Genomic DNA, 19,932 nt, shown 5'->3' with positions numbered 1-19,932 from the left:
CCTGGAGGTCTAAGGGCCGTCTAGCTGGTGATCTATCTCTCCTTCTGTCGATGTCTAACTACTCATTTGTACTTCATTGCCGCGACACTTTACAGCATCTACAGCAGATTCCCGTGTACATATACAAATCAACTCTTTCCAAAGGTCTAAGCCCATTCGGGAAGTGTAATTAATAGAATCTTTCATAAATAAGAGAAAAAAAGAAAGAGAATAAGGTAGGCCATGTGTTGTAGAAATCCGCGGGTGCCACGTGACCGGGGCGCGTCCTCCCGTCGGCCGGCGGAAGACGCGCCTTCAAGCTCTCTATCGCGCGGGCCCCTCCAAACAGCGCCTCCACTTTCACCTGGCACCCACCTCGCCGACATCCCAGCTCTTCCGTCCTTGCTTCTGTGGTCGCCAGAAAGCGGCCGGACTGTTGCAAGATGGGAAAGCTCATTCGTCTCGAGCTGTACAGTACGTAGTGATCCCCGTTCTGTGGATTTGCTTGATCATTACTGACGGGCGTTTCTAGACTTCAAGTCCTATAAGGGCCACCATACTCTCCTGTTTGGCGATGCCTACTTCACATCTATCATCGGACCTAACGGGTCTGGAAAGTCCAACTCGTACGTATATTCCCCTCGTCCACATCCGCGTTCAGTCCGTCCAGTCCGCAAGTGTCGTTTGCGCTAATGCGTCCCCCCAGTATGGATGCGATCTCTTTCGTCCTAGGTATCAAGTCCTCCCATCTACGATCAACGAACCTCCGCGATCTTGTTTACCGCGGCCGCGTACTGCGCACATCCCGAGTCGATGCGGATGGAAATGCCATCGATGGAGAAACAAATGGGGACGCGCAGGACGGCGACGACATCGAGCCATCACAGGACCCGAGCGGATCCAATGACCCACGCACGGCCTGGGTGATGGCCGTCTACGAGGATGATGCGGGCGAGGAACAGCAATGGCGACGATCGATCACCAGCGGAGGTGTGAGCGAATACCGAATCAACAACCGCACGGTGACGGCGCAACAGTACAACGAGGCTCTCGAGGCCGAGAACATCCTCATCAAGGCGCGCAACTTCCTTGTTTTCCAGGGTGATGTGGAAGCGATCGCATCGCAATCTCCGAAGGATCTTACGCGCCTGATCGAGCAGATCTCCGGCAGTCTCGAATACAAGGCCGAATACGAGCGTCTGAAGGCGGAGGCGGAGGAGGCTGCGGAACAACAGACTGTGCAGCTTAATCGCCGCCGAGGCATCAATTCCGAAATCAAGCAGTACCAGGAGCAGAAGCGCGAGGCCGAGAACTATGCCCGCAAGGCAGAGGAGCGCGACCAAGCCATCATCACCCATATCCTGTGGAAGCTCTTCCACTTCCAGCGCACGATCGATGAGTCCAGCGCCGAGATTCTCAAGTATCAGGACGAGCTCAAGGAATTCCGCCGCAACGTTGAGAAATATGAGCACAATGTTGAGGAGGCCAAGAAAGAGCACGCTAGGGTTGGTCGGGACGTGGCGAAGGCCGAGAAGAACATCACGAAGAAAGAAAAGGATATCGAGGAGTCTACCAACGCACTCGTTCCTGTCGATGAGAAAGTCGACATCACGATGAAGAAGGTGGAACGGTTCGCTTCTCGAATTGCTGAAATCGGCAAAGAACGGGAGGCTCAATCATCCAACGCGAAGCAATTGGAAAAAGACCTCAAGGTTGTCGAGAAAGCCCAGGCCCAGTGGGAAGCGGAATGGCAAAAGACGATCAGCAAGAAGGGTGGACAGTTGAGTGAAGCCGACCAGCAAGAATACAACAAGCTTAAGGAAGAGGTCAATAAGCGATCCTCGGCCGAGCAGCTGAACCTGGACAACCTGCGGCGCCAGCGAAAGACCGAAGCCGAGGCCTACAACAGTCTCAAATCCAAGTTCGAGGGCACGGAATGGCAGCTCAAGTCTCTGGAGACTGACACCCAGTCTATGGCTGAACGCAAAACATCTCTCAATGATACGGTCAAAACGACATCTAAGGATATCGACCGTAAAAAGAAGGAACTCAACACTCTGACGTCCGAGCGATTGCGTGTCTCTCAGATGAGGACGGAACTTGAGGAGAAGCTCCAGGCGGTCTTGAAGAAGCTGCTTGAGGCTGACGACGGCAAGAAGCAGAGCGAGAAGGAGCTCCGAGCGAAGGAGTTGATCTCGACCTTGAGACGTATCTTCCCGGGTGTGAAGGGCCGAGTCAGTGACCTCTGCAAACCGAAGCAGAAAAAGTACGCCGAAGCTGTTAGCACCGTGCTGGGCCGGCACTTCGACGCAATTGTCGTTGACAATGAGAAGACTGCCAAGGAGTGTATCCAACACCTGCGTGACCAGAGAGCTGGACAGGCCACTTTCATTCCCTTGGAAACAATTCAGGTGAAAGCCTTTAATTCCAACCTGAAGGGAATGCACCGCGGAATGCGCCCGGCCATCGAAACGGTGGACTACGATGACTCGGTTGCGAGAGCCATCAGCTACTCCTGTGGCAACGCCATCGTGTGCGACGACCTGGCCACGGCTAAGTATCTGTGCTACGAGAAACACGTGGACGCGAAGGCGGTCACTCTCGATGGAACGGTGATTCATAAGGGTGGTTTGATGACAGGTGGTAAAGGTCCTCAGCAAAACTCGAAGCGGTGGGAGGACTCCGAGGTGGAGAATCTGTACAAGCTCAAGGACAAACTGTTGGCCGATCTCACCAATCTTCCGAAGGGCCACCGCCGCGGAACCGAAGAGGAAACCCTTCAGGGTGAGCTCGTCGGTCTTGAGCAGCGTCTGGCCTATGCTCGAGATGAGCTCAAGGCTCTGGAAAGGAACCTCGAGAGCAAGCGCACGGAGTTGGACTTCGTTAAGCGCCAGCTGGAAGAGCTGAGGCCGAAGTACTTTGAGCGGCAAGAAGCTTTGGAGGAACTTGACCAGACCATCACCGAATCGCAGGAATCGGTTAGCAATGTTGAGGACGAGATTTACCGCAAGTTCTGCAAGCGCCTTGGTTACAGCAACATCCGCGAATATGAAGTCCAACAGGGCTCCCTGCATGAAGAGGCTGCTCAAAAGAAGCTGGAGTTCACGACACAGAAGAGTCGAATCGAGAACCAGCTGAGCTTCGAGAAACAGCGACTCCAGGCTACTGGTGATCGCATTGCCAGTCTTGAGGCTCAACACCAGCGCGATCAAAACTTGATCGAGGAGCTCCAAGCAGAACAGGAAGAAATCGGAAACCGTTTGGACGAATACAATGCTGAACTTGACATTCTCCGGGAGCGACTTGAAGAACAGAAGGAGGCCTATGCGCACTCCGCCGAGAACTTGGCGCAACACCGCAGGGAACTTCAAAAGCGCAGCAGGGAAGTCGAAGGGACGTTGAAGAATGTTAACGCCTTGGAAACAGACGTCCAACGCAATTCATCCAGCCGATATGCTCTTCTACGGCGCTGCAAGCTTGAAGACATTGATATCCCGCTGACAGAGGATTCCAACCCTCTTGAACAGCTTCCCATTGATGATCTCATTCAAGCATCCGATCCTGATGCGATGGACGTTGACGAGGATGGCGCCGGCGCCGGCGATACTTTTACTGTGCAAGACTACGGAATCGAGGTCGATTTTGATTCCTTGGGAGAAACTCTTAAGGAGGTGAGTGAGATATGGTCCTGGCTGTGGGAAGATTGACGCTTACGGGAGGATAGGAGGACGATGACAAGCTTGAAGAAGAATTGTTGGACAAAGTACGAAACCTCAGCAGCGAACTCGACAAGATGGCCCCCAACACGAGAGCCATTGAGCGCCTGGAGAGTGTCGAGAACAAACTCCGTGGCACCGAAAAGGACTTTGACGACGCCCGCAAACATGCTCGGAAGGCCAAGGAAGATTTCGAGGACGTCATGCGTCAGCGATCCGACCTGTTCAACAAGGCCTTCACTCATATCTCTGATCAAATCGCTCCTATTTACCGCGAGTTGACGAAGAGTGCCAATTACCCGTTGGGTGGACAAGCGTAAGTCGATCATTATTCTTTGCTATGAAGCCACTCATATACTGATGCAAGACGTCTCGCAGCTACCTGGATATCGAGGACTCGGACGAGCCCTACCTTGACGGTATCAAGTACCATGCGATGCCCCCACTCAAGCGTTTCCGCGACATGGAACATCTATCCGGTGGTGAAAAAACCATGGCTGCTTTGGCTTTGTTGTTCGCAATCCACTCATACCAGCCATCGCCGTTTTTCGTTCTGGACGAGGTCGATGCGGCTTTGGACAACACCAACGTGGCGCGAATTGCCAACTACATCCATGACCACGCCGCCCCTGGAATGCAGTTCATTGTGATCAGTTTGAAGACTGGCCTGTTCCAGAACAGTGAGGCCCTGGTGGGTATCTACCGGGACCAGACTGAGAACAGCAGTAAATCACTGACGCTTGATGTAAGCAACACCCTTTCCGGGCGTGACTTTGGCCGATTACTGACCTCTTTGTTTACTTGCAGCTACGGAAATATAACTAAATGGCTAGGAATGTTATCTCATTATCTCTTTACTTTCTGCGATGAGCCTACGGGTTTGCTCCTTTATTTCTTGCGACGTGCGTGTAGAATAGCTGTCAACTTTGCCCGCTTATGACATGATTTTTTATGGGTAATCTTTTCTTGCTTTGCTTCGATGGGGGTTAATAGATTCCTGCTGTAGGCGTTTGACCTGGAATCGTGACAGTCATTCTGACCGGCTCTTTTCTTCTGTATGGGTAAGACATAGTTGCCATCGAGGTAGCCAATTCCTGATCACCCATGTGACGTAGACAGCAAGTAATAAGTCAATACCATCCAAGTCAACCAGAGTAGTAGGAACATGGGATGGCCAGGGCTTGAACAGGATCCCCAGTATAGCCCGACGATTCATTCCCCATCCGGACTAACGCCAATATCTTTTGTGGGACTCAAACTCCATAGTCGCCCTGGCCCTGTGATTGGATGTGCCGCAGTCCACTGCAAGACTCCGAGAAAACCAGCCGAAAGGGGCGAGACCGCCAGAGGTGCGAAGTATGGAATGTCCGACTGGCTTGTCCTGATTGTCTTTTGGCCATGAGATAGCATCATCTACCAGTCAGTTATATCCGGACATTCGCACAGCAATGGTCGCTAGGCAATTGACAAAACATCTTCGACGTATGCACACCTCCGCTTCCCGTGCAACTTCCAGAGTCCCCCTGGCCTACGAAGTACATGAGCCAAAGAGCAAAGGACCAGACGAACATCGACCCCCGATCATTTTTCTCCATGGATTCCTGGGATCCAAGAGGGAGAATGCGCGGGTAAGCAGGTACGATTACGAGTCACAATCCTCATTGTTCTCCTGCGAATTGCGCTAATCGACCTCTTAAGGCTTTTGTCGCAAGATCTATCGCGACGGGTGTTTGCTCTGGTAGGAAGCTATAGCTTGACTACATCAGTTCCAAAAACTGACGAGACATCAGGACCTCCGGAACCATGGTGACTCAGGCCACCACCAGAGGCACGACTACATGGAGATGGCATTGGACGTTGAGTCATTCATCAAGAAGCACAAATTTGAGAGCGCAACAGTCATCGGTCATTCGATGTAAGACACATTTTCCGCTGTTGTTGCATTCGATGAAGCTGGATGCTAACCTTTGGTACTAGGGGCGCTAAAGCAGCATTGACTCTAGCTCTTCATAATCCCGACATTGTGTCAAATGTCGTTGCGGTCGACAACGGCCCAATTGCTCTGCCCATACCGAGCGATTTCAAAAGGTATATGGAAGGCCTGGCAGAGGTAGAACAGGCCCATGTCCGAACTCATGCGGAGGGAGAGCGGATTCTTGCAAAATTCGAGGAGGCACGTACAGTCTTTCTCTTTTTTCCTTCTTTCCGTCAGCCTATGATGCATGTTTGGTATTTGGCTAACTATTCGACAGTCCCCAGTTGTACGACTATTTCTGCTGAGCAACTTTATCAAGGACAGTCACCACAAATACCTAAGGTCACGTCTTCCCCTTGACATCCTGGAAACCGCATTGGGCCCACTTGGTGATTTTCCTTATAACACTAGTTCTACAAAGTTCCTCAAACCCGCATTGTTTCTTCGGGCTCGTCGCAGTTACTATATACCGGACAGTGCTTTTCCACTTATATCTTCTTTATTCCCACGCTCAAAAATCGTCGATATGAACTGTGGGCATTGGATCGTTCAAGAAAAGCCGGAAGAATTTAGACAGAGTAAGGAACCCTAAATCCGAAGCCAGGCATGGTACTGACTATATGTGCTATATCAGCGGTATGCGACTTCTTGCAGTCTCCTTAGGTATTAATTGCGGTCGAGGTGTCGCCGGAAGTCCTCAATGGACCAGTTGTATTTATATCAGTACATAGCACTTATAACTGGCATTGAATAAATAAGAAAAGAAATAACAATCTCGCATGCCAAATAAAAACCAGAGTATAGAAAAGCAATGCGTCATATCTCGTGACCAAGCATTGCCCCCATCAGGCAGATATTTTGCAGAACTCCGGATGTGACGTTCACTCTTCATGGTCTGCTTACTCTTGAATCTTCAATCGTCTAGCAGGTTTGTTGCCGAGCTTCATGCAATATAGATGCATAAACCTGCAAATTGGCCAGTAGCACGGCAGGTCAGCAAACCTTCATACGCAATCAGATGAAAGGTCTCTACGATAGACTGCGATTTGGAAATATTGCGAGGACTCTTTTGATTCTGGAAGATGTTTGGAATTCTCAAGTAGCCTGCGAGCGACTCGGATGGACTTCGTCGATTCAACGGCGCAGTTGGACATTGGCGCTGGCTTGAGCTTCACGCTATCCCCAGCACTCGCACTCAGAGCAACTAGCCAGGCTTACAATTCATCTAGCCATGGTTGGAATTGTCTGAAATATTCCTTTGGGCGGGTTGATGGTCTAGTTGGCAAGGCCCGCCCGATGCCTGCTCGATGAGGTCCCCCTTAGGAGGGAAGGTACGCTCAATCAAGGAAAAAAAGCTACCGTTTTTTTTAAAGCCCACGGTTCGAATCCCGCTCGCCCTGTGTTATTTGTTTCATGCCTTGCTGTGTTGGCCGCTCGTGTCATCATGACGGAGTCTTCGGTGGAAGGCACCGGGCACGTTTCGCTCCAGACTCATCCTTCCGCATCTAATCCAGGATGAGTGGAGACCACATTGGGGATTATTGCCAGTCCTGGGACAGAAAACTAGGTAGCTATCATAAGAAACAGACGTCTTATGGTGAGCAGCACCTCGTGGGTTGACCCTTCATTCAGTGACCCCGAACAGATCATCATGGTCCAGATCACAAAGTGTACAATACACTCCACACCTACTTGACCGACCATATGAGGTCCAAGGGTATGCAGACATAAGGATAGAAGAAAGGAAAAGAAAGGGAATCTTGAAAGGGTTAGGCATGATCCACCCGCGAGATCCCTGAGCCCTAAGTGTGGGCGCCTGGCGACTACAGATCCCTTATGAGACACAGAGCAGGAAGTCTAACTACACCACTCGAATTGCACGAATTATCCTCTTCAAACATTCCTCCAACACGTGTTTAGGATGCGCAAATACCAAACGAAACCATCCCGCATCCTCCGCCGCATACGCCTTTCCCGCCGCTATATAGACCTTTTCCCGTCGCAGCCGAGCCACAATGTCTGCGTCAGTCGCCCCTTGATCTTTCACCATGGCTCCCAGATCCATCCAGATGAAGAAGGCAGCGCAGCACTCGATGTATGGGATTCCGTGCGCGCGGAGAAAATCAGCAGCGAAATGATAGCTCGCGGTCAACCGACGTCGATTGGTCGAGTGATATTGATTCGTGAACTTCTCATCAAGGAGGAAAGATGATGCTATTCGATCGGCGACGCTAGATGGGAAATCATGAAGGTTATAATGAGGGTGATGGCTGGTGGTTAGCAAGACCTTTTGTGGATAGTAACCACAGAACCATGGGAGATCTCACGAAATGCCCTCGGCCGCTTCCAAGAGAGACGTGTTAGATGGACTGATTAAACATCCAATTCGTAGGCCTGTGGCGCCGAAGTCCTGTATAAGAGGCATTGGTTGTCTTGTTTTCCTGGGGAGATTAATCGCTAGGCTTCGTACCTTACTGAGCCCCCAAACAACGTGCACCATGCTCGGGTTGATCCAATTCTCGATATCTAGGGACAAAATCGATTTGAAACCCGGTGCATCTGGAAGACGATGATTCTTCCAGGTTGACAGGGCATAAATTTAATCACTGATCAGATGAAGTTCATTCCTCGCACACAACTTCATATACTCTTGCAGGACATCTTCCGGGTAGCAGCGCCTTGGGAGAAAGTGATCAGTGAATATTCGGCCTTCTTTATAAGCGACCCTTGAACAACTTACCAAGAGGATTATGTGGCGAGCACAACAAAAGCGCCTTAATAGAAAGACCGCGGCTTTTCGCCTCGACATAAGCTTTTTCATACTGCTGCACTCCAGCTAAACTAAACGGATCTGTTCCTGCGAATGCGACCTTCAGTAACTCAACCCTGCAAACTGTGTCAGCCTATCTGCCAGTAGGATGAAACTAGAACAACTGTTCATACCCCGGTAGCGTCCCAAAAATGGACTTGAAGGGGTTGAAGTACGGCCGTCCGACGAGGATATAGTCACCTGGGTCGGCCAACGCCCACGCGCAACACTCGAGTGCATTGCTAACACCCGATGTAATAGCTAGGTCAGAAGTGCTGAGCGCTGTCCAAGGGCAAAAGGAACGATTCAGGAATCGGCAGAGGGCATTCTTGAGCTGATGCGACTCGCTGAATCCGTCGCCGTATGTCAATGTATGTGCGTCGATTTGAATCTATAGATCTCACCCTAATTAGGATAGCGTCTTTGGGGTAACTGAGAGGGGCTGCACGGAATACCTTGGAATTGACAAAGTCTAGCATTTCCTCATGCATGAGGGCCTAGATAGAGGTTAGCTCATTTATCTGAACCAAAGTCTGTCCTGCGTGCTTACATTTTCAGCCAGCCCCAGAGTGACAATGCCATTAGGGTTAGACTGCGGGTCCCACGAGTTACTCAAGACATCGCGGAAGGCCGGTTGCTGTGCTGCGAATGATCGGCCTCGGGCAGAAACAGTTTTCATGCTGGTTGTGTTGCTTGATCCAGAAGGTGCAGAGAAATGAGTTGTGCTCTTACTATTCGAGATGCTTCGCGGCATTTGCTGCGGCCTTTGCTCTGGATGTTCGGAGAAGGCGCACGGTTATTGCGGCACTAGCGGAGAAGAAGATTCAAACTTCACCAGAACTTTATGACTTTCTCATCAGAATAAGGAAAACAGTCATTGCCCCAATCTCCTTGTTGTTAAGTGACGCTATTACAAGCTCCCCAGCAAACCCATCGCCAGTGATATGGCTACAGTCAATTTCATCGCTCGTGGAGATGACATCATCATGGACACGGCGCGCGAAGCCCTAATCGACATTCAACCCAAAGGCTTTTTCATACGTCTACCTCCGGCACAGCATGAGCTGGACGAGACGCTGACCCCGGACGCTCTTCTCTTCCAAACCATCCATATGGGAACTGCACTGGTAGACACGAGTCGCTGGAGACTGGTCCTCGACGGGCTCGTCGAGCGTCCATTCTCCATCACTCTCGCACAATTACGACAAATGCCTGCAAAGTCAATTATCTCGTTCCACGAATGCTACGGAAGTCCGCTCAACCCTCCCCCGACCAAGAATGTGTGGAGAATTGGCAACGTGCAATGGACGGGGGTACCGTTGTGGGATCTCCTCTCGCTTGCGCGGCCACACGCTGATCGAGGGTTATTTGTGTGGTCGGACGGGTTGGACTCGGGGACGTTTGCTGGAGTAGAAGCGGACAGGTATCAGAAGGACTTGCCTATTGAGAAGACCCGGTGTCCGGAAGTGCTGGTGGGGTACGAGATGAATGGACAGCCGTTGAATGAGAAGCGCGGCGGGCCGGTGAGACTCGTCGTGCCGGGATGGTTTGGGACTAATTCTACAAAGTGGTTGTGTCGCTTGTCGGTGCAGGAGACCAGAGCTAGAGGGTCGTTCACTACTGTCTTTTATAACGAGCCTGATCCGGTGGGTTTGGAGGGCAACCGCACCAGGCCCGTGTGGGCGGTTCAGCCAAACCCGATCATTGTACGGCCTCGTCCCCGGGAAGCGTTTGCGTGTCCCGCATACGTGGAGGGCTGGGGACGGGCATGGGGAGCAGAATAGATAGCGCACGTCGCAATTAGCCCGGATGGAGACAGTTGGGTTGAGGCGAGCGTGGCACCGCGGAAGCAGTTTGAGTGGCAACTGTTTCGCTTCCAGATCTCTATCACCCAGCCCCGTAGGCATAATATCAAGGCTAGAGCGACGGATAAGCAAGGTGCTCGACAACCGTTGGTAGGCAGTCGAAACCATGTGCCAACGGTGCAGATTGAAGTGTCACCTTCGGGGAGTGGGACTGCAGATACAGGTGTGAACCTAACTTTAAGGGAAAATGGTATAGCACAACCCGAGGAGGCTATCTAGTGCATGCCAAGAAAATACTCCTACCTGGGTCTATCAGGTGGCCTCTAACCAGGTCGACTGGAGTGTGAGTCAACAGATGGGAAAACACCGTAAGTCCTTAGACCCAGAGCGGCGACTCAAGATCGGAGCGGCGTTTGATGTGGGTCAATCTTCATAGTTTTCATCATATGCGATGATTGCTGATAAGTAGGTTAGTTCCCCTTGCAATAGAGTCAAGCCCAGATTTTGGAACTCTATATCGCAAGTGCCATGGCATCCTCATCGGAAAACCTGTCCAAAGCACTGCCGCACATGGCGATGGCCACCAAGGCCATCCACGCGGACGACAGTGTCAGCGCACACCGAGCCATAGCGCCGGCGATGCATGTGGCCGTCACATATCGATATGCGCGAGAACCCTCCCAGCTCATCCAAATGGAGAACAAAGACGTACGTCCCCATGCATCTCTCTTCTCAGTCCGGCTTCTCCAAGAACTAACCAAAAGCGACCTAACAATCAGCCCAATGCCTCCCTCGACTCTCACGTCTACGGACGCTACTCTGCCCCTAACGCAAGCCGCTTCGAAACCGTCCTCAAGCACCTTTTCGGCGGCGGCGGCATAATGACCTACGCACGGAACTCGCTGCATTCCATGCTGCCATGGTGTTACTGAACCTGCGGAGGGTGTGCGTCGGTCCCGGATACCACGGCGTGCACAGCATGATTGTACTCGTCGGCAAACTAAGCGGCGTGCAGAAACTAGGGCTGGAGGATCATGACCTGGATCAGCTGCGCGCGGGCGACGTTGTACATATCGAAACGCCCGTCAACCCCACGGGTGAGGCACGAGACCTGGCCTACTACCGTGCCCGGGCTCATGCAGCCGGAGCGTACTTGGTGGTAGATTCGACGTTGGCGCCGCCACCACTGCAGAACCCTCTGTCCTTCGGGGCCGATCTCGTGCTGCACAGCGGGACCAAGTATATCGGCGGTCACTCGGACCTGATGTGCGGTATTCTGGTCGTGCATCCGGATCGGGTCCGCGAGGGGTGGTTGGAGACTCCGTACGCGGAGCGGCTGGTGCTGGGGGCTGTGATGGGAAATCTGGAGGGATGGCTTGGATTGCGATCGCTGCGGACGCTGGAGTTGCGCGTACGGCGGTAATCGGAGACGGCAGAGCAGTTGGTGACCTGGTTGGTGGAGGAGATGCAGAAGGGGGCTTCTTCTGTGGTAGGGCAGGTAGTGGAGAGCGTGTGGCATGCATCGTTGCAGACGAAGGATTTGCAGGACGGCTTGCTGCGCCGGCAGATGCCCGGAGGGTTTGCGCCGTTGTTCTCCATCTGGTTGAAGAGCGCAGAGCAGGCGAAGCGGTTGCCAAGTAAGATGCTGATATTTCAGCATGCGACAAGTTTAGGGGATGTGGAAAGTCTAATTGAGTGGCGGGCGATGAGTGACAAGGGCTGCGATGAACGGCTGCTGCGAGTGAGCTGTGGCTTGGAGGATGTTGAAGACTTGAAGCAGAACCTTGTTCAGTCTCTTCATGCGGTCTATGAAGACACAGAGTCGTCATAGTTTGGCTATTAGATAAATCATCAGCCAGTTTCCCTCTTTCGCCCTGACAACCCCTCATCAGTACGTGAGAGTGAAGTATAAAAAGGGATAGACCCACCGCGGGCTTTGATACCCACACATTGGCCCTACCCCGGCGACCGATCAATCGCCGCACCGACAGCCCGTTCGCCTGCGCTATCCTTAAAAAATATTTCCACGCTTGGCCTCCCCATCTATCTTTTAGCCTATTCAATAAACACCGAGCGGCTAATCTCAGAAGTCCCCCGCACAAACACCGTGGTACGCCGCCTGGATCTCCTCGCCCATGCCTCTGATCCCTTCAAACATGGTCGCCAACCTCACAACCCTAAGGACCGAGTCAATGCCCTGCCGCAGCTCGCGCAGCAATCGCTCCGTATCCTGGACCTCGAATCCCGGCTCGGGATGATGAAGCAGGTGACTGTATGTCGACCCCTGATCCTTTGACCGCAGCGACACTTGGAGTCGGTAGTGTGTTATGAGCAAGACATACGAAGCCTGCATCGCTCCGCACATGAAAAATGGCAGTACAATATGCGCTTGGGGTGGGGTAGTTGTAGCACGAGAAGTAACAGTAGGACCACCCTCAGCAAATATTGCGACTCTTTCATAGGCACGCACCATGGCCAGGGATGCTTTGAGACAGATCAGGGAGGATTGCGCTTCCGTGAACGGGAATACGCTTGACGTAAAGATCCCACTGGAGAGTGTTTGGGACGGGTTTCTGGTCTCCTGGTAGGAAATCAAGTCACAGTGATTGTTGATATATAAGGGGATGTCGGTGAAGACACGCACTCGATGTAATCGTACACGGGCCCTGGGGAAGTCAGACATGTAGGGGCTGGGAGAACTGGGAACATTACGAATAGGCCAGGGCCTGGGCAATTGCCCACATAGTTCGCAGCCCTTGTGTGTCGACACTAATCCCGGATTCAAGCTGTGGCGAGCGGTCTAGCTTCCGCGTCAGCTTGGATAGATTAGAGTCAAGTTGTGTGATCTTCGCGGAGATATTCGACGATGAAGACGGTTCTACTGTTGAGTGGGCGTTGTGGTTACGCAGAGTCTGCGAGACAGATAGGATGGCGGCTCCAGCCTGGAGCAGCAATGGCCATAGCTGAAAGAAAAATCAGTGATGCTGAATCTTGGGTTTATACAGATCCGACCATACCTCTGGTTGATTGTGAAATGAAGGATAAGGAGTAGTTATTCTCTGGTCACCAAGAGAATTTATAGGTGGCTAGCATTACTTGTCAGAACAGGAGTTGGCAATAAGGAATGAAGAGAGGGAAGTGCATGAAACTATAGGAGCACTTACGGTTTCATGATCAATGGACGATAGAATAAGCATGAACATCTGCAGGACTCATCAGAACCCCTCAACCAGGCACTTGACAACAGAGAGAATAACACACCGCACTCCACCATGCCCGACGCTGTGCTTCGGTCGCTGCAGCTCCTAGTCTGTTCAAGCCAAGGTCCATAGCTGTGGTGATGGCCTGATTGGCGCGACGCCGCATGCGGGATACATTTCCTCTCTGGCAATATTCATGAATACTTAGTAATATAAGAGCAATAACAGGAGATAATCGTGAAATGGCGCCGGCATCCGTGTCTGACCCTGTGAAGAGGCTTGTTTGGTTCGATACTCGAGAGATCCGATCAATCTCATTTTCCACCTCGCGGAAGGCCGCTTCTGCGAAAAGTTGTGCAGCCGAACGACTCGTAGATATCCTCGATTCCGCAAATTTATCAGAGTCGTCCTGAGGCCGCGCAATTGAAGCAAGTATGGCAGAGATTGCCAGTGTAAGTGCAGAAGCCGGCCAGTGTGGCAGAGAGGTCCTTTCGACCTCGATGACCTCTACCCATACGGGCCGATCACTGATTTGGTCTGATAGAGGAGGCGGGAGTATGGACAGGACGGGATGAATGTGTACGTAGTAGGCATTCAGACTAAAGCCAGCGTCAGTTACGGACCATCGGTCACTCAGGCCACAGCTTCGATGCCGATACTGACATGTCTTCATCGGACGTGTATGTGCGCAAGGGGACATGACTGGACCCCAGAAGGCCATTGTTCCCGGTGACTGGCACGCCGCTCCAATCTTCATGTCTCGACCCGTTGATCACGTCCACATCCAGATCTCGAACGCCGCCAAGGGGGCTTAGCAGATGGGAATGCTAAATAGATCATCCCCTTTCATCTCATTGGCTGACGCAGAGATAGGGAAAGGGACCAAGGGAGACGACGTGAGGTTGTGAGGTTGGGACGGAGACTCGGTGATCGGCTTCTTCGTACCGCGCCGGTTTATCCCTCGACGACTGGGGCGATAGACGCAGCTCAATCCTCTATAGGAGCACTAGAGATTGACTCATTACTTCAAGATGGTGAAAATTCCGACGAGAGATCTTACTCTGCTACAAGGATTCCGCCCATCGCATCGAATTTTGCGCGTGCGGCTAAGCAAGAGCAGTTAATTTTCATGCGGTAAACTGTCACAGTGGATGAGAAAACTGACCAGGCCAGACAGGCAACTAGGCTGGGTATTCTCGGGGTGGATTGCATCCTGCCTCGTTGGATGCTCAGGGGAGAAATTCGTAGTACAAGGTCGCCGCTTGCCGGGCCAAACGCCGCGCCGTATCACATGTCGTCGTGACTGCTCAGTGCTCAGAGGCCCTTCTCAGAACACACCTCGCAAATGCCCCTCCCCACCATGACCGATCTACGAGGCAAGATAGAATGTATCTATGCAGCCTGGGCTCAATTACTGTTTCTAGAGTATCTTCATTTGCATTACAACCTACATACCCGTCACCGGTGACTTCACTGCACTCGCAGGAAAATGGGTTGACGATGCTTGGGGTTTCTCGCTGGTTAGAACTTCTTCATCTTCATGGCACTCAATATCCCGTTCGAGATCTCGGCGGTTAATGTGCTTCTCACCTTCTGGAGAGATGACATTCCCACGTGGGCTGTATGTTTGACTTGTCTTGCTGTTTATTCGTAAGTCAAAGTAGGATTGATTCTCACGGAGCTTATGCTGATTCTTGTCTTATCTTACTGCAGTGCAACGCACCTTTTCATTGTCAATGCCTACGGTGACGCGGAGTTTTGGCTTTCAGGGGGAAGGGTCCTCTTGATTCTCATCCTCTTTGCCTTCACCTTCATAACAATGGTCGGAGGCAATCCAAGCCATGACGCATATTCGCTATTGGAACACCCCCGATGCTTTTGCAACATACGCGTCTACTCGAGGTTCTGCGTCTTCTTTATTCGAGGTGCGATCTGCGTCGGGGTGATCCTAGCTTCCAACGACCCCAAGCTGGTCGATGCCATCGAAAGTGAAACCTCCTCCGCTGCCTCGTCGCCGTGGATCATCGCCATGGAGAATCTCGTCATCATCGGTTTGTCTCATCTAGCCACGGCGCTCATGCTGACGGCTGTCTTCTCTGCGGGAAACACATACTGTCATGCTGCAATGCATGCCCTATACGGCCTGGCAGTTGGTGGCCGGGCTCCGCGTCTATTCCTTAAGACCAATGCTCGAGGCGTCCCGATCTACTGCTTCATAGTGGCCATGGCATTCGGCTGCCTCTCATTTATGCAGATGTCAGGAAACTCCAAGACCGGACTAAACTGGCTCATTCGTCTAACGACCACCAACGTCCTCATCAACTACGTTGTCATCTCGATCACCTATCTGTGCTTCTATCGCGCATGCCAAGCACAAGGGCTCGACCGATCTCAATTGCCCTATTACGCTCGCTTCCAGCCATACTGTGGCTACGTCTCAACTGGGTGGATGACGCTGATGCTGTTCTGCTATGGATACCGCACCTTTGCCCCATGGAGTGCCGAGAGCTTTTTCTTGGATTATACCATGATGGTGCTGGCTCCAATCTTGTTTATATCTTGGAAGATCGTCCATAAAACTAGATGGTTACGACCCTCTGAGGTCGATCTACAATGAGGTTCAGATCTAGTGGCACTGTATGAAGCGAGCGAAACGGAACAGCCAAGCTCGTTTTGAAGAGAGATCAACCAGATGTTCAAGTTTCAGCGAGCGCAGCGTCATTCATCTCGTCTTGAGCCCTAGCAGATAATGCATAGTGGTATTTTTATGCAGCATACAACTACATAGATACTGTTCTTAACAGGCTCGGTGGGCCATCGAGGGATAGGCAAACGTTGAAATGCCTGCCAGCTTGCACCTTAGGCATGTAGGATGCCTACAAATACAAGGCTAAGCAAGCTATTAGTCCAAGATGTTTATATATAGATTACTCCGTACTCCGTGCTCATTTGGATCCAAAGCTGTTGGACCGGCCAAGTCTAATGAACTCTCATTCTCGTAATTTTGGAGCAATCACTTACCGTAGATAAGCCCCTAGTATGAGAACATCATAGTAGCGGCGATGCTACACGGCAGCGAAGACGTCTGCATCATACCCATCCGCCAGTGGCCCGTAAGACGAAGACCGCATGTAGAAGCCTAGCCCGGATGACCTGAAATTCAACTACTCGACTCACTCGGGCAAGAAAGTGTTCCGCCGATTGACGAAGAAATCCCATTGTTTCTGGCTGCCTCCATCGACATCTCCTTGATAGGGTAGGTTCCGGCTCCTGTTGGCCAATGGAGGCAACGCCACCACCGGGATCACTTGGGTTGGCAGATCGTATCAGTATGAACTGAGAAAGGAGAAACCGGTGTCAGTGGTCGAGAACGGGGCAGTGGAGATTGCAGTGCTCTTCTCCGGCGAAATCATCATGAACTTGAAGAGCAATCATTCGTTGAAATTGGAGGTGGAGCATTATCCGAGGACGGTTGTTGCCGGGAATAGATACATATGCACGGTGAATCCGGATAACTATAACCAATTCCCCCATAGCATATGTATCCATTTCGTTGCCCACCTGATGATCTCGATCGGGCTTTGAAAGACATGGAATCCTGGGCGCCTAAAACATGAGTCGCTCCGTAACACGCCGTCATTTGAAAGGAGTTCGTTTGACTGGGCCCGGTGGTGAGCTTCCCATTTGTGCGAGGCAAAGCATCGACCTCTTCAGGGACAGTAATAAGCAGTGTCAATCAGTGGGGGAGGGAGCTCAAAGAGCTCTCGGCTTAAACCTAAATAAACAAGAATCTCATAGTCCGGATTGCGGAGTACACTATCCGCCGTGCTGCTCAGGGGTTGTCACCCTTCTATTCCGACGATACCTCACATTTATCAAACAGGACGAACGGGCTTCCATGATTCATTGCCGTCGCATGTAGGGTTTCGTTGCGTCAGCCACGGCGCGACGACATTGAATTTGGAGGATCATCCTCCGTACTCCGTACGGAGGATGGGATGGAAAACGCTGAAAATACGGCCGGGCATTTTGCATCAATATCCGCAAGTACGAAACCAATAGTGTGCTGCGAGACAAAAATAATCGAGAAAATGGTGCAACAGTGGCAAAGTCTCTTGAAACAATCGCTTTCTTTAGTGTTGGCTCTCTTTCTTTCCTTCTCTTTTTTTTTTCGAGCCAGAGCGGTAAGCATTCATGCTGGTCGCCTTACAAGACTCAGTCGTCGAGGAAGTGGGACATTGACAGTCTGGATCTTATTGATCGAATATTCGGTGTGGAGTTGATTATCCATCGGATCTTCGATTTTTGATCGATTCACGGACCAACGAATCCAAGTGGCTGACGGTCTCTGTAACTTACAGGTAGCAAGTTCTCACTAGATTCATCCATTCCTGCCAGTGCTCGGACATCACGCTTGTCCTCCATGCAGGCAACCACTAATCGAAGGGCGTCATGTCATTCGCTGGACAATCCCTCGACGGGCCTGTTGCGCCAAATGGAAGCCCAACGTTTACCACACTGCTCAGCTGTCAATTTACCTTGTTTTTGGCTCCCCGCTGGCCCTTTTTCTCGGCGCCACTGACGGGCCTCGCTCGGATCCCCAGACTGCAAGCCATCATGTAGCAAATTCCTGGTACCCGATTTTCCTGCATCAGGTATTCAGAGAATACGTGGCGGCTTTTCTGGTTCACTGTCGCTAGGACTCCGTAGTTGTAATATGCAGGTCTCTCGGGAATCGGGACGGGGCCGGCCCTATTTTCCATCGTTCCAACTAAGCAGAATGAGGGAAAAGCAGGGTCAGAACCAAAGGAAACTGCGAAAGGCATCCATTCTCCCGCATACGTAGACGTGAGGGAGAGCCAGAGTGACCCCTCTCTGATCTCGCTGATTCGCCCACAGGCCCGGTGGACATTAGGTTAGGCATTGGTGTCAACTGTGGCGTTGGCTGAGACTCTGCTGCACAACAATATCGGCAGCCTTCCGCGGCTGACCACTTGCCGGCTTACCCCTTTGAGACCTGAAGGATCGAAATGTTTGCTTTCGCACACCATTCCCCCTCATTCCTGCTGTTGCACAAATAAATTAGGAGGTCCAATGGTCAATCTTGGAAGCTTTATCCGCAGTGGTATGGATGGCTTCCGGTCTGCGCAGTGGTCTATAGGAGCAATTGACGACCCCCTCGTCTCGATTTCAATATGGATGTAGCCCGTTCGGACCTTATCGTGTCAAAATGGTCGAGTCCTGCAGACCTTCGCGCCATCTGCCTAGGCATGACGGCGTGGATTTGTTTCATTATGTACAAGTTGAACTCTATTTGTTGAGACACTGGGGTGCCACTGTCACGGAGTGACAGCGATCAGCGGTCAAGCCGTAGGTATCGCCTTTGCGAGGGTATGCCTATTGCGCGCTTTGACTGTGCGCCCGATTTCTGTTTTTATTTTAATTCTTCTTTCTTCTTTTTCTTTTCTGTAAGGCTCGGTCAGTGCGGATCATCGAGGAGGCTATCCCACTGGCTGGATTCCGATCATGACCGCAAAGGTATTGGAATAAACGTAGCTTCGGCGTGTTCTACTCTATGATGGACGCAATGTCAACAATCCTGTCGTTAGCCGCGAGAAAAATGACAAGAGCAGGCTATACTAACATAGCCTCATTTTTGCTTAAAGATCCCATGGCCTTCATCATAACTGAAGCTCGCACCCCTAGTCTCTAGGTACTCCGTGTAGACTTCATTGTCACCGATAATATGCCAACGGTCTGGAACGTCAATATGATAGTAAATTTCTTCCTGTCTTAACGGGTGATTTTCGCGAGAAGCAGAAGCCGTATTTTCCGCCAAACGATTCTTCGTATCCCTCTCTAAAATGTCGATCGAGAAATGATATTAGCTATGAATCAGGAGCGGTGGGCCTCGCAAACCAGGACGTGCGCAATGCATGATTTCAGAGGCGCACAGGTGTCACCACCTTGTCAGAACCCGACTCTCACAGTCAATACTTGACGATCTACTCCGTAGGGCCTAGACAGGTTGTAAGTCAGCTTTTTCACTCATTCAGGTTAGTCCGTTAGAAAGTTTCGGTGCTCTGGATGTTGTAGGATCTCAGGTCGTCACTTTTAATCATTCACGGCTACTTCGGTCCAGCTTTCATTCATGGTCGTAGATCTTCCTCTCCAATGAACGCAGAAAAGCCCATTCGGAACGCTAGTTCCTGTAGAGATAAGGCTTTATTGTGAACTCTTGGCCTAGACTCACTTCTAGGGTGGCAGTGTATCTCTGTTTTCTTAAGCCGCCTCCCTAGCTGATAATCCGATCGATTGCCGGGTCGTAAAAAGCTGTGGAGATTAATGTGATCATGCCAAAAATGGAAACACTTTCCTGCATTTCTCTCACTCTCTTCAAAAGAGAAAGAGAGAGAAAAAAAAAAAAACCAATATCCAAAGGAAAAAA

The 19,932-nt window shown here is 51.3% G+C and overlaps 9 protein-coding genes across 9 annotated transcripts; 7 read left to right on the top strand and 2 right to left on the bottom strand.

Moving 5' to 3' along the window:
• Positions 1–325: 325 nt before the first annotated feature.
• On the top strand, positions 326–4,662 carry SMC1 (cohesin subunit SMC1). Its single transcript, XM_046086147.1, has 6 exons — positions 326–453; positions 512–605; positions 686–3,650; positions 3,704–4,011; positions 4,074–4,440; positions 4,503–4,662. Exons 1-6 carry the CDS (start codon positions 423–425, stop codon positions 4,518–4,520), a joined length of 3,783 nt encoding a protein of 1,260 aa, XP_045942110.1. The 5' UTR covers positions 326–422; the 3' UTR covers positions 4,521–4,662.
• A 517-nt stretch (positions 4,663–5,179) lies between these two features.
• LDX57_004484 (alpha/beta fold hydrolase) lies at positions 5,180–6,030 on the top strand (the record flags this gene model as incomplete). Its single annotated transcript, XM_046086146.1, has 5 exons — positions 5,180–5,331; positions 5,394–5,433; positions 5,486–5,610; positions 5,673–5,872; positions 5,948–6,030. The coding sequence occupies 5 exons, from the start codon at positions 5,180–5,182 to the stop codon at positions 6,028–6,030; spliced, it is 600 nt and encodes a 199-aa protein (XP_045942109.1).
• Positions 6,031–8,594: 2,564 nt separating this feature from the next.
• Positions 8,595–9,158, bottom strand: LDX57_004483 (uncharacterized protein; the record flags this gene model as incomplete). The annotated part of the gene is made up of 3 exons (XM_046086145.1): positions 8,595–8,870; positions 8,935–8,976; positions 9,030–9,158. The coding sequence occupies 3 exons, from the start codon at positions 9,156–9,158 to the stop codon at positions 8,595–8,597; spliced, it is 447 nt and encodes a 148-aa protein (XP_045942108.1).
• Positions 9,159–9,465: 307 nt separating this feature from the next.
• On the top strand, positions 9,466–10,263 carry LDX57_004482 (uncharacterized protein; the record flags this gene model as incomplete). Its single annotated transcript, XM_046086144.1, has 1 exon — positions 9,466–10,263. The coding sequence occupies one exon, from the start codon at positions 9,466–9,468 to the stop codon at positions 10,261–10,263; it is 798 nt and encodes a 265-aa protein (XP_045942107.1).
• A 549-nt stretch (positions 10,264–10,812) lies between these two features.
• LDX57_004481 (uncharacterized protein) lies at positions 10,813–11,216 on the top strand (the record flags this gene model as incomplete). Its single annotated transcript, XM_046086143.1, has 2 exons — positions 10,813–10,992; positions 11,064–11,216. 2 exons carry the CDS (start codon positions 10,813–10,815, stop codon positions 11,214–11,216), a joined length of 333 nt encoding a protein of 110 aa, XP_045942106.1.
• A 47-nt stretch (positions 11,217–11,263) lies between these two features.
• On the top strand, positions 11,264–11,707 carry LDX57_004480 (uncharacterized protein; the record flags this gene model as incomplete). Its single annotated transcript, XM_046086142.1, has 1 exon — positions 11,264–11,707. One exon carries the CDS (start codon positions 11,264–11,266, stop codon positions 11,705–11,707), a length of 444 nt encoding a protein of 147 aa, XP_045942105.1.
• A 42-nt stretch (positions 11,708–11,749) lies between these two features.
• LDX57_004479 (uncharacterized protein) lies at positions 11,750–12,115 on the top strand (the record flags this gene model as incomplete). Its single annotated transcript, XM_046086141.1, has 1 exon — positions 11,750–12,115. The coding sequence occupies one exon, from the start codon at positions 11,750–11,752 to the stop codon at positions 12,113–12,115; it is 366 nt and encodes a 121-aa protein (XP_045942104.1).
• Positions 12,116–12,367: 252 nt separating this feature from the next.
• LDX57_004478 (fungal specific transcription factor domain-containing protein) lies at positions 12,368–13,650 on the bottom strand (the record flags this gene model as incomplete). Its single annotated transcript, XM_046086140.1, has 5 exons — positions 12,368–12,950; positions 12,997–13,247; positions 13,302–13,370; positions 13,449–13,487; positions 13,546–13,650. The coding sequence occupies 5 exons, from the start codon at positions 13,648–13,650 to the stop codon at positions 12,368–12,370; spliced, it is 1,047 nt and encodes a 348-aa protein (XP_045942103.1).
• Positions 13,651–15,303: 1,653 nt separating this feature from the next.
• LDX57_004477 (uncharacterized protein) lies at positions 15,304–16,101 on the top strand (the record flags this gene model as incomplete). Its single annotated transcript, XM_046086139.1, has 1 exon — positions 15,304–16,101. The coding sequence occupies one exon, from the start codon at positions 15,304–15,306 to the stop codon at positions 16,099–16,101; it is 798 nt and encodes a 265-aa protein (XP_045942102.1).
• Positions 16,102–19,932: the final 3,831 nt, after the last annotated feature.

Source organism: Aspergillus melleus (assembly GCF_016097325.1).
Source record: "Aspergillus melleus strain CBS 546.65 chromosome Unknown contig2, whole genome shotgun sequence".
Classification (NCBI taxonomy): domain Eukaryota; kingdom Fungi; phylum Ascomycota; class Eurotiomycetes; order Eurotiales; family Aspergillaceae; genus Aspergillus; species Aspergillus melleus.
The sequence above is the reverse complement of the archived record's forward strand: the minus strand, read 5'-3'. Positions and strand labels throughout refer to the sequence as shown.

Excerpts from the sequence above, each read along its gene's own strand:
- SMC1 (XM_046086147.1), top strand. The coding sequence starts at position 423 with ATGGGAAAGCTCATTCGTCTCGAGCTGTACA. Across the intron at positions 606-685 it reads GGGTCTGGAAAGTCCAACTC|TATGGATGCGATCTCTTTCG; the intron begins GTACGTATATTC and ends GCGTCCCCCCAG. Across the intron at positions 4,012-4,073 it reads TACCCGTTGGGTGGACAAGC|CTACCTGGATATCGAGGACT; the intron begins GTAAGTCGATCA and ends GACGTCTCGCAG.